General features: G+C 44.4%; 1 protein-coding gene across 3 annotated transcripts in view; it reads right to left on the bottom strand.

Moving 5' to 3' along the window:
* Nucleotides 1-15,309, bottom strand: part of NEK1 (NIMA related kinase 1) — a 282,342-nt gene that overhangs the window by 64,153 nt on the left and 202,880 nt on the right. For all 3 annotated transcript variants that reach the window (XM_075347215.1, XM_075347229.1, XM_075347221.1), the window contains 5 exons: nt 14,494-14,673; nt 12,297-12,359; nt 9,418-9,637; nt 3,079-3,222; nt 1,995-2,195 (listed from right to left, as the gene is read on the bottom strand). In XM_075347215.1, coding sequence (XP_075203330.1) covers nt 1,995-2,195; nt 3,079-3,222; nt 9,418-9,637; nt 12,297-12,359; nt 14,494-14,673 — 808 coding nt within the window. The remainder of the gene's footprint in view (nt 1-1,994; nt 2,196-3,078; nt 3,223-9,417; nt 9,638-12,296; nt 12,360-14,493; nt 14,674-15,309) is intronic.

The raw sequence follows: 15,309 nt of genomic DNA, 5'->3' as shown, positions 1-15,309 counted from the left end.
TTCTGGGCTAAATGCAAAATGTTATGTGTGGTGGAAAACTAACACTGCATATCACCCTGGAAATACCATTCCCACCACCAGAGAAAACACTGCCGGCAGCCAGCGAGGGCGCTCAACACAGTGAAATCCTAGGTGTATTGCCCCCTGGGAAGTATGCAAATCAAAAAGGTCCGTGGAGCCTCTGTTAAGAGTGTCAACACAGAAACTAGCCAGATATCCCTCCGGGAAGGACCTAGCCAAGGAGTGGCTCTTTTAAGGAGACCACCAAAACCACCATATTAAGTGGCCCTTTTAGTCAATATCCAGCTCTTGACGAGTTTAAAGATATGACAAGGGAAATACCAAAGCCAGGTTTTTCTCTGGCTGATCTTCCTCAGATCAGTAATTGATTTGTCTTGTTGGTCTACTAGGCATTGCTCCCACCTGGCCAGAATCCTACTCCACACTGATGAGGGGCAACACCCCGAAACAGCTGTCTGTGGATGGATACCTGGCCTCGGTATTTCCCTTGTCATATCTTTAAACTCGTCAAGAGCTGGATATTGACTAAAAGGGCCACTTAATATGGTGGTTATGGTGGTCTCCTAAAAAGAGCCACTCCTTGGCTAGGTCCTTCCTGGTGGGATATCTGGGTATTTTCTGTGTTGAGACTCCTAACAGGCTCCATGGACCTTTTTGATTTGCATACTAGTTTCTATAGGTATATCACATAAAATCCCAATAAAATACATCTAACCCCTTAACGACCGCGGGCAGTAATATTACGTCCTAGCGGTCATAACGTTACTGCCCGCGGTCTGCCGGCGGCAGCATGCTGCGATCGGCGCACATCTCAGCTGATTTTCACAGCTGAGATGTGTGCCTGCTAGGCACGAGCAGAATTGTTATCTGCTCGTGCCGTTTAACCCCTTAAATGGCGCTGTCAATATGTGACAGCGCCATTATAAGGGTGATCGCGGTAAACTTTTACTTACCGCCCGATAGCGTAAGTCACGTGACACGATCACGTGACTTCCGGTAGTTGTCATGGTAGCACAGGGTCATGTGATGACTCCTGTACTACACATGAATTGCTTTCACTTTCGCTGTGCCCGCGGCACAGTGAAAAAGAAAGTGCACGTATCTGCTGTTTATAGCTGTGTAGCTGTGATCAGCAGATAGTGCAGAGCGATCGGATTGCTGATCGCAATAGCCCCCTAGGGGGACTAGTAAAATAAAAAAAAAAAAAAAAAAGTTAAAAAAAAGTTTTAAAAAATTAAAAAAAAAACTAAAAGTTCAAATCACCCCTCATTCGCCCCATTGAAAATTAAAGGGTTAAAAAAATAAAAAATACACACACATTTGGTATCGCCGCGTTCAGAAACGCCCGATCTATCAAAATATAAAATCAATTAATCTGATCAGTATACGGCGTAGCGGCAAAAAAATTCCAAATGCCAAAATGACGTTTTTTTGTCGCCACAACTTTTGCGCAAAATGCAATAAGAGGCGATCAAAACGTAGCATCTCCGCAAAAATGGTACCGTTAAAAACGTCAGCTCGAGACGCAAAAAATAAGCAGTCACTGAGCCATAGATCCCGAAAAATGAGAACGGTACGGGTCACGGAATATGGCGTAAAACGTGCGCCACTTTTTTCGGACAAACTTCCGATTTTTTTTAACCCCTTATATAAAAGTAAACCTATACATGTTTGGTGTCTACGAACTCGCACTGACCTGAGGCATCACACCCTTTTTCTTGTTGTTATGAATACTGGAATAGTACTCAATATTCAGAAGCATTATCCAAGCACCAATAGTTACTATTCGCCCATCACTAATTCCTATGTTTACGCTGACTCACATGAGGTTTATTTTCTTAAAGCTCCTTTCCTCCATTGCAACTCCATGTATACAATATGTGTACTATGATCTAGCCTTCCACATCATGAAAGGAAGTAAAATAGATAAATGAAATCAATAAAAGAAAACCCATAATATAGTGGCCACTTACCAACTGGAGCAGCCGGACCCAGTTCTGAATCAGATATTGTGGCAACATTCATTGCGGAAATGGCCTCTTCCACCACAGGCACACTCTGCATGTCGGGGGAGATTAAAGAATCCATATCGGCAGAGAAGGCTGTGCATTTTTCTTCCCCCTGTAGCTGGGTTGGCTCAGTGTTTGCCTCAATGGTCTTTATATCTTCTGGACCTGTGTGTCATAGTAAAGAAGATGTACATTTATGACTTCCTCGTGGGTACTTGAGCCTCCATAATGTGTGTGTGTGTGGCAGAATCTCGTGTCCTCTTTTGTTGTATGGTTCATATTTATTCATGATCATTATTGTGCTGAAAGGATAGTGGGTAGTACATATAGTTGAGCAAGAGGATTTACGGGGCTCTGGTCAAGAACATGTCAGTACTCTGTGGCAGCCAGACCAGGACCAGAGCGCTGTAAACTTCCCATATCCGTCAGCATCCTGGTCACCACCTCTGTATATTAGGCCCCAAAACATCATCAGTAGTCATCACGTCACAGGGCCTACTAATCAGAAGAGGTGTCCAGGATGCCGGCAGATGCTGGACGCTTGTTGTGCTATGAACTACACTTGTCCCGTAGTATAAAAACCACATTTGCTTTCTCCTAACAAATAAAGTCACTCCCGTAAATGACGGCTCAGTTTCACGGCAATGAATCGGGCTGAGGTTACAAACCTCTAGATACATGTAGTGATTGACAACACTTTAAAAGGGGTTTGCCAAGATAACACAAACCAAGGAATGTTAGACAATATGCGAGAACCTAATCATATGGAAATGTGCCACCGAGATAGTGTTACTGCTGTTGGGTTACCTGCCGGTCTTCGATGACTGGATGGATGACATCCCTATATATTCATGTGACCACTGCAGGCAATCAGTGATCTCAGTAGACTGTGCCACAAGACAACTGAGGCCAGTGATTGGATGCAGCAGTCATGAGTCTTGACGGGGACAACATTCCTGCAGCCCAGTAAAGAAGGTCTGATAGGAAATGCAGCAGGTGGATTTATCCACTTTAATTCAGGGGATCACTTAGTATGGACAATTCTCACCACTAGTGGCTTCCAGCAGTTCCGTCTGAAGTTGGAGCTGTGCCTCCCCCAAGATCTTCATGACTGACTCTGCTGGACTTTTTCCCCATTCACGTCTTTGTCTTTCCTCCAAATCCATCTTTATTACTCCACCAACGGTCTTATCTGGATTGAATAGTGAACCAAAAAAGTGAGGGTTAAAGAGCTGCTTGTGCCACTCATCAGTCATTGAACTGCAGCTGTGTGACTCCACCATCCCCTACATTATACGGTCACAATGTTTCTATGTCAATGGCACATCTGTACATATTTTGTATGACAGTCAATGCATAAAAAGCATTTCAATGGGCTTGTAGAGTGTATTATGTATGTGGCCACTACGCATCGTCTTATAGGGCCACATTTTGGGCCCAAGCCTGGTGAAGCGGTAACAGCCGTACGGTGCATATTTCTGGCTCAGAATGTCATCATGGGTCTCATTTATCCTGCATGAGCCGCTGAACTCATCTGATCGCTCTATAGTAGTTTTGCTTTTGGCTAAAAGGCTGAAATTTGCTGCGAATGTGAAACTGGATATTACAGAAAACCTGTAGAATTGCTCTCTATCACCGTACATCTGTACCAAGGTGTTTTCTATGCCAGATTTTTTTTTTTTTTTTTTTTTTTTTTTAATACGAGCCCATGTGGTTCTGTTAATACATTTTCAGCAATGCGGAAACCCCACATGGAGTAGTCCCAGAATATTTTACTATTGCCAGGATTAAGCTCCTTCCCATACCGTAAATAAAATCAGGTAGTGACAATAGGTAGCATACTACACTTTAATGGAACACATTATTCTCTTTACGAGCCCCCCTCTCGCCATGCTTTCCTGCACAGGTGCACTTCTGTCAATGGGAGAAAAGTCAAGTAGAATCTGAACTAGTGGCTGCTCCAATAAAATGTTTAAAGGAGATTAACAAATAGATCCAGAGTACAGTGAAGAATTAGTACCATCTGTATATATACTTAACTTACACATCACAAAGTTCCAATAAGTGATCAACAAAAATATAAAGTACCCTGCCTGATGTACATGAAGTCTATGGAAAGTGGGCAATGAACTTAAAGGGTCATTTTCAGAATGAAAAGTCAAATCTATCCATTAAATAAGAGAAAACTTACTGATCGCTGGGGGGTCCCACGAAGAGAGGTCTGGAAACAAGAGAATGGAGCTGTGCAGAGATCAGTTTTGAATGGAGCCGAAGTGCATGTTTGTAGTCTGCTCCTACTTGCTCCCAAAATAAAAGGTTACCTATTATCCATAGAATAGAGGATAGCTTGCTGACCATTGTAGTTTCCACCTCTGTGACCCACAACGATCACAAGATCGGCGTTCTAGAACTACGTAGATACGGAGCTTGAGGCTCTCGAAGTCTTCAAATGAAGCTCTGCAGCCCCTTCTGAAATGGAATGGAGGTGTGCGTGCTCAACCTCTGCTCCATTATCCCCCAACTGGTGAGGTGGGGTCTGCAACACTCAGGGGAAATATTGTTCAGCTGGCATTCATTGGAAAATGCTGGCATGAATCATCAATGTTTTACATTTTCCGATACTTGTGGGTGTCAAAAATCTGTTATACTCATGTGTAATCAATCGGCAATAAGAAAACGATTAACACAAACGTGATCTTTGCATTTTCTGTAACAATTAGAGCTTTCTAAAAACACCGGGGTATAGGAATCCCCACCTCACCAGTTGTGTGACAAAAATCCCACCTCACCAGATGAGGGTTAAAGGCCCATGTGATTGCCAGAAGTAGTGTAAGGCTGTACTCTTCTTCCTCCGACAGCAACTTCATTCCAGACAGAGCTGAAGAGCCCCATTAGTGAAGTTCCAGAGCCCCGAACTATGGAGTGTGTGGTCCTAGTGCTCCAATCAGGAGATCGCTGAGGGTCCCAGCCGTTGGACCCCAGTGATCAGCAAACTATCCCGTATTCTATGAATAAAGGAATTACTTGATTTTTGGGATCATAATCCTTTATGTGAGTGCTAGAAACAGCGGAGCACTGTACTCCACTTGCTCTGCCAGCCTCATACACTGTGGGTGGAGTGGATGCCGAATATTCACCTGCTGGGAATGTTAGGGTTCCTGGGGATCAGACCCACAGCGTTCAGTAAGATATTCCCTATCCTAAATATAGGGATACATTTTGATTCTGGGTATAATCCTTTAATGTATTAACACTACTTCATTCTAATTAGCAAAGTATGGCATTATCCATCTCAATGCTCAAATATAATACTGTACATGTAAAGCAAAATACTCTAACATATATCATTATTCCATGACAAATAAAAGCTCGCATCATATGAGATTTCATTCATGACACATGAAAATCAAACAAAAACAATGATGGAAAAACAGAAAACAAGATCTATACACGTAAAGTCAATTTAGTTCAGTACACCATCAACATGTTCTAGAGATGAACAAATTCACAAAACCCTGGGTGCCAAAGGCCACACTGGGAGTCCATAGCTGCCGTACGGGAGTCCTGTTTACCGCCTCCTACCAGCAGCATCTCCGGTGCCCCTTCTGATTAGTGGGCCTGTTGTAACCTCACCGTCACGGTGTGATGCAAGCAGAACGTCGGGCCTACTAATGAGAAGAGGCAGCAGAGCTGCAGCAGGTGGGAAGAGGTTCACATGGTCTCTCCACGGTTACTGTCGTGCCTGCTGGACATTGACCTACTGTGAATCGCTTCACCGCCAGTCTAGCAAGTTCATGTGCTATTTAATATTTGTGAGCAGACACTGTAGTAGCCAGGAGAACAGCACTGTGGCCATACTGTCAATACATCAGCTTCCTCCCCAAATTTTCAGCAAGAGCTCACAGGACACATCCCATACGAATCAGTAACAGAATACCATGTAGACTGGTCACTAAAGTAGGGATGCCTAGAGACTCCCAAAAATTTGATTTTATTGATATACAATGGCTTAGTCAACACAGCGGAGGCTTCTTTTTCGCTCTGCTCTGTAGACAGCAAGCTGATTGAAAGATGGCTCTTCCGCTGCCTAAATACTTTTAAACTTATAGCAGGATAAGGCACAGCCACAGTGTAAGAGATGTTGAGGTGCACTTGTAGGTTTCCACACCATATGTCCAGAGAATTAGAAACAAGGCACTCTTAAATGGTGATACAAACGAAGAATTTATTCCATAAGTCTTAATGCAACATGTGACGTTTCGGCCAGGTGGCCTTCATCCGACAACTTGTTATTAAAGGGGTTATCCGGCTTATTTTGCTTTTTTTATTATTTACACTATTGGGCTACATTGGGGCAGGTAAGTAGATAGAGACCACTTACCTGCCCTGCTGTCAGCCCCTCTCCCTAGGCTCAGAGCGGTCATGTGACTGCTCCTGCTGTGATTTTGCTACTTCCGGTCATTTCATGTCAACATGGGCAGGCCCATGTTGACATGCAAATCTGCCACTGCATGTTGCCGCCCTGCTGGGCTGTACAGTGCGATGAGCCCCACCCCCCTCCCTGTGCGCTGCTATCTCTGCACTGTATGTGCTGGACAAACACAGGGCTGCCCTCTCTGTCTTGGACACCGTGAGCGCTGTTTGCCCAACAGTGTCCTCAGCTCACTATGTTGTATGGTGCCCGGGCAACTGTGACCCCCCTCCCCCGTGCACTGTCTCTGATGACTGCAGCCTCCCATGCTCCTGGCTTCTGAATACAGTCAGAAGCAGGGATGTCACCTGACACCAGCGAACAACAGCACTGAGCTCTGTATGGGACACTGGAATCATCACAGCACGGAGAAGAGACAGCATGCTGCACGAGTGAGAAGGGAGAGCGAGCGGGGGGGGGGGGAGGGGCTAGAGAAGAGCGTCCACGGCTGACAGAGTGGGGGGCTAGAGAGATCATGGGTGACACAGCAGGGGGGCAGAAACGAGACTTCATGGGGGTGAGAGACAGGGGAGTGCTGGGGGGCAGAGGAGACAGTGCAGTGGGAGAGAAGAGAGTGCACGAGGGGGATAATGTATATTATATAAGTGTGTCTGTGTGTGTGTGTGTGTGTGTGTGTGTGTGTGTGTATGCGGTACACAGCCCGATGTGTGTGTGTGTGTATGTATGTGTGTGTGTATGCGGTGCACAGCCTGATGTGTGTGTGCGGTGCACAGCCTGATGTGTGTGTGTGCGGTGCACAGCCTGATGTGAGTGTGTGTGTGCGGTGCACAGCCTGATGTGTGTGTGTGTGTGCGGTGCACAGCCTGATGTGTGTGTGTGTGTGCGGTGCACAGCCTGATGTGTGTGTGCGGTGCACAGCCTGATGTGTGTGTGTGTGTGTGTGTGTGTGCGGTGCACAGCCTGATGTGAGTGTGTGTGTGCGGTGCACAGCCTGATGTGAGTGTGTGTGTGCGGTGCACAGCCTGATGTGAGTGTGTGTGTGCGGTGCACAGCCTGATGTGAGTGTGTGTGTGCGGTGCACAGCCTGATGTGAGTGTGTGTGTGCGGTGCACAGCCTGATGTGAGTGTGTGTGTGCGGTGCACAGCCTGATGTGAGTGTGTGTGTGCGGTGCACAGCCTGATGTGAGTGTGTGTGTGCGGTGCACAGCCTGATGTGAGTGTGTGTGCGGTGCACAGCCTGATGTGTGTGTGTGTGCGGTGCACAGCCTGATGTGTGTGTGTGTGTGTGCGGTGCACAGCCTGATGTGAGTGTGTGTGTGCGGTGCACAGCCTGATGTGTGTGTGTGTGCGGTGCACAGCCTGATGTGTGTGTGTGTGCGGTGCACAGCCTGATGTGTGTGTGTGTGTGTGCGGTGCACAGCCTGATGTGTGTGTGCGGTGCACAGCCTGATGTGTGTGTGTGTGTGTGTGTGTGTGCGGTGCACAGCCTGATGTGAGTGTGTGTGTGCGGTGCACAGCCTGATGTGAGTGTGTGTGTGCGGTGCACAGCCTGATGTGAGTGTGTGTGTGCGGTGCACAGCCTGATGTGAGTGTGTGTGTGCGGTGCACAGCCTGATGTGAGTGTGTGTGTGCGGTGCACAGCCTGATGTGAGTGTGTGTGTGCGGTGCACAGCCTGATGTGAGTGTGTGTGTGCGGTGCACAGCCTGATGTGAGTGTGTGTGTGCGGTGCACAGCCTGATGTGTGTGTGTGTGCGGTGCACAGCCTGATGTGTGTGTGTGTGCGGTGCACAGCCTGATGTGTGTGTGTGTGTGTGCGGTGCACAGCCTGATGTGTGTGTGTGCGGTGCACAGCCTGATGTGTGTGTGTGCGGTGCACAGCCTGATGTGTGTGTGTGCGGTGCACAGCCTGATGTGTGTGTGTGCGGTGCAGAGCCCGATGTGGTGTGCGATGCAGAGCCCGATGTGGTGTGCGGTGCAGAGCCCGATGTGGTGCGGGGTGCAGAGCCCGATGTGGTGTGCGGTGCAGAGCCTGATGTGGTGTGGGGTGCAGAGCCTGATGTGGTGTGCGGTGCAGAGCCCGATGTGGTGTGGGGTGCAGAGCCTGATGTGGTGTGGGGTGCAGAGCCCGATGTGGTGTGCGGTGCAGAGCCCGATGTGGTGTGCGATGCAGAGCCCGATGTGGTGTGCGGTGCAGAGCCCGATGTGGTGTGGGGTGCAGAGCCCGATGTGGTGTGCGGTGCAGAGCCTGATGTGGGGCTGTTATTTGCAATGCTGTAGTGATACCAGGTCAGGTGCTGGGGCAGAATATACTGACAGGGAATGTGTGTGCAGGGGGCGGGCAGAGGGTGGGGCTGGACACTGGGGTGGGGCTGGACACTGAGGCTGGGCGGTGCCAGCTGTGACTGGGAGGTTTAGCACAGGACGTTATCATGTTTGCTGGAGCTGAATGTAAACAAGAAGCTGCAGAGAATAAAGGGTGAATTCAAGAGGAACAAAAGTTAGAAAACAAAAAATAACAATGTAGGGGTGTTTAATATGACAATACAGCACAGATTAGCTTAAACTCAAACATTTTTGTTATGTCGGACAACCCCTTTAAGCCTGTCAGGGTAGTGGTAAAGCATAGTGGTGGATACCACTGCCTTTACCACTACCCTGACAGTCTTAATAACAAGTTGTCTGATGAAGGCCACCTGGCCGAAACGTCACATGTTGCTTTAAGACTTATGGAATAAATTCTTCGTTTGTATCACCATTTAAGAGTGCCTTGTTTCTAATTCTCAATACCGTTAAAGACCTGGACAAATACTTTAGTATTTACTGTGGTCTGGTAACTATGCAGCCTAAGTGCTGGTGTGCACGCTGCATTTTTTCCACTTCTTTGTCAAGGGTAAAAAATGCTGCATTTTCCAGACAAGTATGCTTTGAGTTTCTTTATGTCTTACAGCACTTACTGTCGGCAGCACCTAAAGTGTCCTCGATAAGGGTGAGTTCTGAAAGAGCGATTACTGGGCCTTCTGCTTGCCACTTCTTGCGATCAGGTACATGGTTTTGTTGCTGGTGCTCGGCGTCACCACTATTGGACTTTTCTGCGATATCTTCGTCGGTCGATGCCTCTTCTTCTTGAGCTTTAAGAGTCTGATTTAATCTTTTGAGTATTTGACGTTTTTCATTCTAAAAACAATAATACAATCAGTAAATCCACGTCCACCAAATAACACTGCTGTCTTCCATGGTGTAAATCCTGAGCTGAAAACCAGGAGTATAATGGAGAACCCTCTAGTTATTCTGTGCCCACAAAGATGGAGGCAAAGCGCTAACCACCATCAATAAAGTCTCACTAGAAGTCACAAGACTAACAAGAAACTGCTAGGAAGTCCTAGTAAACTTATGTGCATTACATGAATGATACTCATGTCACTTTATAGAGTATTTTATTCCCGCTTCTGCCCTTAGTTTTCAATTATTTTTTTTACACCTTCCATACAGTTCTAGATATGGATCTTTTTTATTTAATGCTAATTTTTAGGGTCTTTACAAGGGGGGCATGGCTCAGAGAATACTCAGGGGGTGTCATTAGGCTGCTCTGGATAATTACCCTGTAAACACCACTGAGTTAATAAAGGCCATAAAAATTAGCACTAAATAAAAAGCCCATGTCTTTTAGCATGTATGACAGATTTAAAAAAAATCAAAAACAAACAAAAAAAAAATCCCACAGAATATGCAGGAGAGTAGCAGGAGTAAAATAAGAGTAAAAACAGGCCATGTTTGGCCTGGTGACAGCTCCCCATTAACCCCTTCACCCCCGGGCGTTTTTCCGGTTTGTTTGTTTTTTCCTCTTCTTCCGAGAGCCGTAACTTTATTTTTCCGTTAATTTTGCCATATAAGGGCTTGTTTTTTTCAGGGACGAGTTGTACTTTTAAATGAAACCATGACTTTTACCATATAGTGTACTGGAAAAATGCAAAAAAAATTTCAAGTGTGAAAAAACTGCAAAAAAAAGTGTGATTGCGCAATAGTTTTTGGGATATTTTATTCACCATGTTCACTATATGATAAAACTGATGTGTTGGTGCGATGTCTCAGATCGGTACGAGTTTGTAGACACCAAACATGTATAGGTTTACTTTTATCTAAGGTGTTAGAAAAAAAAAATCACAGGTTTGTCCAAAAAAAAGTGGCGCACTTTTTGTTCCCTTTTCCATTTTGGCTCAGTGACTGCTTATTTTTAGCGCCTTGAGCTGATGTTTTTAATTGGTACAATTTTTGCGCAGATACTATGTTTTGATCGCCTGTTATTGCATTTTGCAGCAACAAGAAAACAAATTTTAGCGTTTGGAATATTTTTGCCGCTATGCCGTTTACCGATCAGATTAATTGATTTTATATTTTGATAGATTAGGCGTTTCTAAAAGCGGCAATACCAAATATGTGTATAGTTTTTAAACCTTTAATTTTTATTGGCCCGAATGGAGCGCGATTTGAACTTTTAGGTTTTTAATTTTTTTTTTAATTTTTTAAAACTTTTTTGGTAAACTTTTTTTATTTTATTAGCCCCCTTAGGGGACTATAACGATCAGCAGTTTGATCGCTCTTTCATTTCTCCGGATCACAGCTACACAGCTGAGATCTGTAGAAAAGCTGCTTTACTCACACAAGTTGCCCTCTGCCGGCAGTTAGAGAAAGTGACTCATGATAGCTACAGGAGTCATCACATGGCCCTGTGCTACCATGGCAACCAACGGAAGTAACGTGATCACGTGACGTGACTTCCAATGGGGCTTGGTAAGTTAGGTTTATAGCGGCGCGCTAATACATCTCGCTGTCAGAATTTGACAGTGAGATGTAAGGGGTTAATAAGCGCAGGTGGAACGCAATTCCACTCGCGCCTAGCAGGCACAAATGTCAGCGGTGGAAATCAGCTGATATGCGCACGGATCACCGCGGACTGCCCTCAGAAATCGGCGGGGATTAACCTCACAATATCCATTACGTACCGAGTATGTCATGTGTCATGAAAAGGTTAAAGGGAATCGGTCAGCAGGATTTTGCTTGCTCATCTAAGAGCAGCATGATGAAAGAATAAAGACTCTCAATCACTTAGATTACTGGCTGCAGCACTTGTGACACAATCAGAGTTTTTCGATTTAGCCATGCAGCAGAGCTCAGAAAGTTAACCTCTCCTGCACTAGGCTTTGTATGTACAATGTCTATAGACAGAGAGGTGCTGATTAGAGGGGGGTGGGGCATAGTCATACTAATGTAGACGGGGCAATGATAATCCCACCTGCTAAAGCCTTCACTAAAAGTAAATTACACTACATAGGGTAATAAATGATACATCATTGAACTCTGTGTCAGCCTCTAGGTCCTGCTGTCTTCGGATTACATAGCAAAAACCTGCTGACAGATTTCCCCTTAAATACAGAAATGTGATCTAGTGTTATTTTCACTATTTAATTACAATGATAAAAATTCACATGATGTACAGTAATCTGTTCATTCAGACATTTTATAGAATATATGGATATATATGCACATCTGCTAATACACTTCTAGGACTGCTCTCATTATATATACAGTGTGATCACTAGCAGTAGGTGTAAGTATAGGATCTGCACATAATAATCTGCAAATGAGCTGCACTGTAAAGTGCATGGGGTAGAAGCCTGAATTAATGGCTCCAGAACTTGCTAGAGGATCTTGTCTTTTATTAAGCTGGGATCTAAATAAAGCCTCAGGGGAGATTATATATTAATCCCAACAACAATGTTTTCCAAGAGACCATTATCACACTTGATAACACTCAAATAAAAGGTTTTTTACTAACTTGGATTGAAGTATCTATTATTTTCGAGTCTTCTGTGTTGTCCCCAATTTTTGTTACTTCAACCTGTAAACCAAAGAAATGGAAATTATAAAAGCACAAAATAGACAAACTCAAATGATGTTAAGCTATTGATTTCCAGCAAGTCAAAACCATTGCTAAAAAGGGCTCAGACTAGTTAAAAATAGTTAAGGAAACATTACTCTCCCTCAATGATCCCCTGTAGGATCCATTCTGGCTCTTACCAAGTGTTATCCTCGAGAAACCAGAAATTAAAGGAAACATTGCGGAGGTGAGCCAGTAATTCGCTACGAGAGCATCATCAGTCATTTCTGGTGTTTTGAGGACAGCAGGGACTGGGATCCCGGACTATCATTTGTTTTAAACCAATTTGAGCTCTATTAGCAATCATTTTGAAGGCTGTAAAACCCTTTTAATGATCCTCTCCAGAACATTGAGTGCACAAGTTGTATTTTTGATGATTAATACTATTATTGAAGAACTACAGTGCAGTCGGTCAGTGCAAAAGGTTAATAAACCTTTATATTTAAGAAAGTAAAACCGAATTTTTGTCATTCTTTAGAGACTATTTACGTTCAGAATTATTGGGCAAATAAATGAGAAACTTACATTTTCCCACCTGACTTGTTTATTTTTATTTGTTAAAGTGAGAATAAATACCCAACAACGTGTTCAAAACTACATATCAACAAAAATATAAGTGATCAATATAGCCGCCACTCTTTTCAATAACCGTTATAAAACTTCCATCCATGGAGTTTCTTAATCTGTTAGTGACCAACTTTTGGACATCACTACAGCCTCCCGGACACTGTTCAGAGAGGTGACCGTTGTCCTTCACGGTGTATCTCATGTTTAGGAAGGACCAACAAGTTCTCAATAGGATTTAGGTCAGGTGAGGAAGGCGAAAGGTCATTACTCTTTCATCTTCAAGGCCTTTCTGGTGGCCAAGCAGAAGAGACTATGATGCATGTGATGGAGCATTGGTTTTCTTGAAAGATGCAGACTTTTTCCTTTAGTACTGCTTGAAGAAAGTGTCTTCTAAAACTGGCATTAGGTTTGGGAGTTGCTTATGAGTCCATCTTCAATATGAAAAGGTCCAACTAGCTCACCTAATCCCAGCTTGTCCCTAATAATAGCAGCCCATAGCAGTACCCCGCCTCCACCTTACTGGCTTCTCAGATGAAGTGGAGGTCTGTGCCCATTACTGATCCAGCCACAACTGGCCCATCCATCTGGTCCGTCATCTTTTCGGTCCATAAAGCCTGGGAAAAATCTGTCTTGAGATACTTCTTATCCCAGTCTTGATGTTTCAACTTCTTCAGTGGTGGTCAGGTTTCAGCCTCCCATTCGTCGGCCGTGTCTCTAAGCACTGAACACCTTGTACTTCTGGGCTCTCCAGAGAGCTTGCAATTCTGGATTATGATAGCACTAAAGGATAATGGGTTCCTTCTCAAATCTTTGGCTGTTCATGTGCATCTTGTTTTTTCAACACGGTTTTGAGACCCTGTTAACTATTTCTAACAACTTTTGATGATTCTGTGATCTCACCCCAATATATTAGCATTTTCAAGAGTGCGGCATCCCTTTAAGACTTGCAACAATTTTTAAACCTTTCAGAGTCCGTTATATTTATTTTTGGTTCATTTTGCCTGAGGCCTCACCCCACCCTCATTTCCCAAATACACACCACCTGATCTGCTTCAACCATTAAGCTTTCAAGATTATACAGTTTGGCTTTGGAAAATCTGCATAAAAATGATAATTTGGTCAAATGACTTGTCTGCCTAATAATTCTGCACACAGTGTAGTATAGCATAGTATATCATTGGAAAAAAAGGTTTACTATATTTTTGGGTCAAAAAACAATTTTTATATCTTTTTTTAGATCTTTTCTTAAAGGGTTATTTTGAACATTTAGTGTTATTACCTATCCACATGATATGTGATAATTTGTGGATACATATGGGTCTCACCGCTAAGTCCCCCACTAATGCCAACAACAGTCCCTTATAGTTTCAAGCAATGGACACACTTGCCACTGCTCCATTTAGCCTCTGCCTATTGTCTGCTAGGCTACTGTGACCATCTGAAATATCGGCACTGTGTGCAGTCCTGAAAGTGAGCAGGATTTTGTTTCCAGTGTCTCCCCCCTTACTGGCTGTGAAAGTGAACTTACAGCTCCAACATTCTTCAGCGCAGAGGTCATAGAGATGGCCGGGGTGCTAGGTTTCATGTGAGACTGTCCCCTGACTGGGGAACCCCCAACATCTGCATGAGCTGCATGGCTAGGAGATCCTGGAGTTGGTCCTGGAGCATTAGAAGGCACGTTAGGATTCTTGAACCCTCGGGCAGCCAACTGAAAAAGAAACAAAACATTAAAGATTAGAAGAAAGAAAATATTTATATAGAATTTTCCGGTTTACACATAAGTAACGCATATGCTGATATTTGTATCTTAGCATTAGAAATGCAAGATGCAGTCATAACACCCTAAACGCTAAAACGGACGGCACAGATAAAGTAATATTAGAATTTAACAGAAGTAATCAATGAAAGAAGCACAGCAAAATAACGTGAATACATCCAAAACACTTTACTAATGTCCCCAACCATATTTACCTTACGGCTGGGGCCACACGATGCAATGTGAGTGCATTGGATGCGGCACTCGGCTCCCGCTCTAGTGCGAGTGTAAGCCAAGTGTCATTCACTGTGGTCCAATCCTGCGATGGGATCATAGCTGCGGAGGAGAACGAGGGATTAATCTCCCCATCTCCTCCATTGCCAGCTGATGCGATTATCGCACTGCACTTCGGCGTCATCCGAGTGCAGTGCGATGTTTCTCTCGCATCCATAGACTTGTATGGGTGCAAGTAAAAACTGATTCCAGCCGCAGCATGCTGCGACTGTTTTCTCGGTTCGATTAGGGCTGAGAAAATATTCGTAGATGGGAACAGCACCATAGAGTAACATGGGTCCGAGTGAAATGTGA

Source organism: Anomaloglossus baeobatrachus, chromosome 1 (genome assembly GCF_048569485.1).
Source record: "Anomaloglossus baeobatrachus isolate aAnoBae1 chromosome 1, aAnoBae1.hap1, whole genome shotgun sequence".
Taxonomy (NCBI): Eukaryota; Metazoa; Chordata; class Amphibia; order Anura; family Aromobatidae; genus Anomaloglossus; species Anomaloglossus baeobatrachus.
This window is presented reverse-complemented; position numbering and strand designations above follow the sequence as displayed.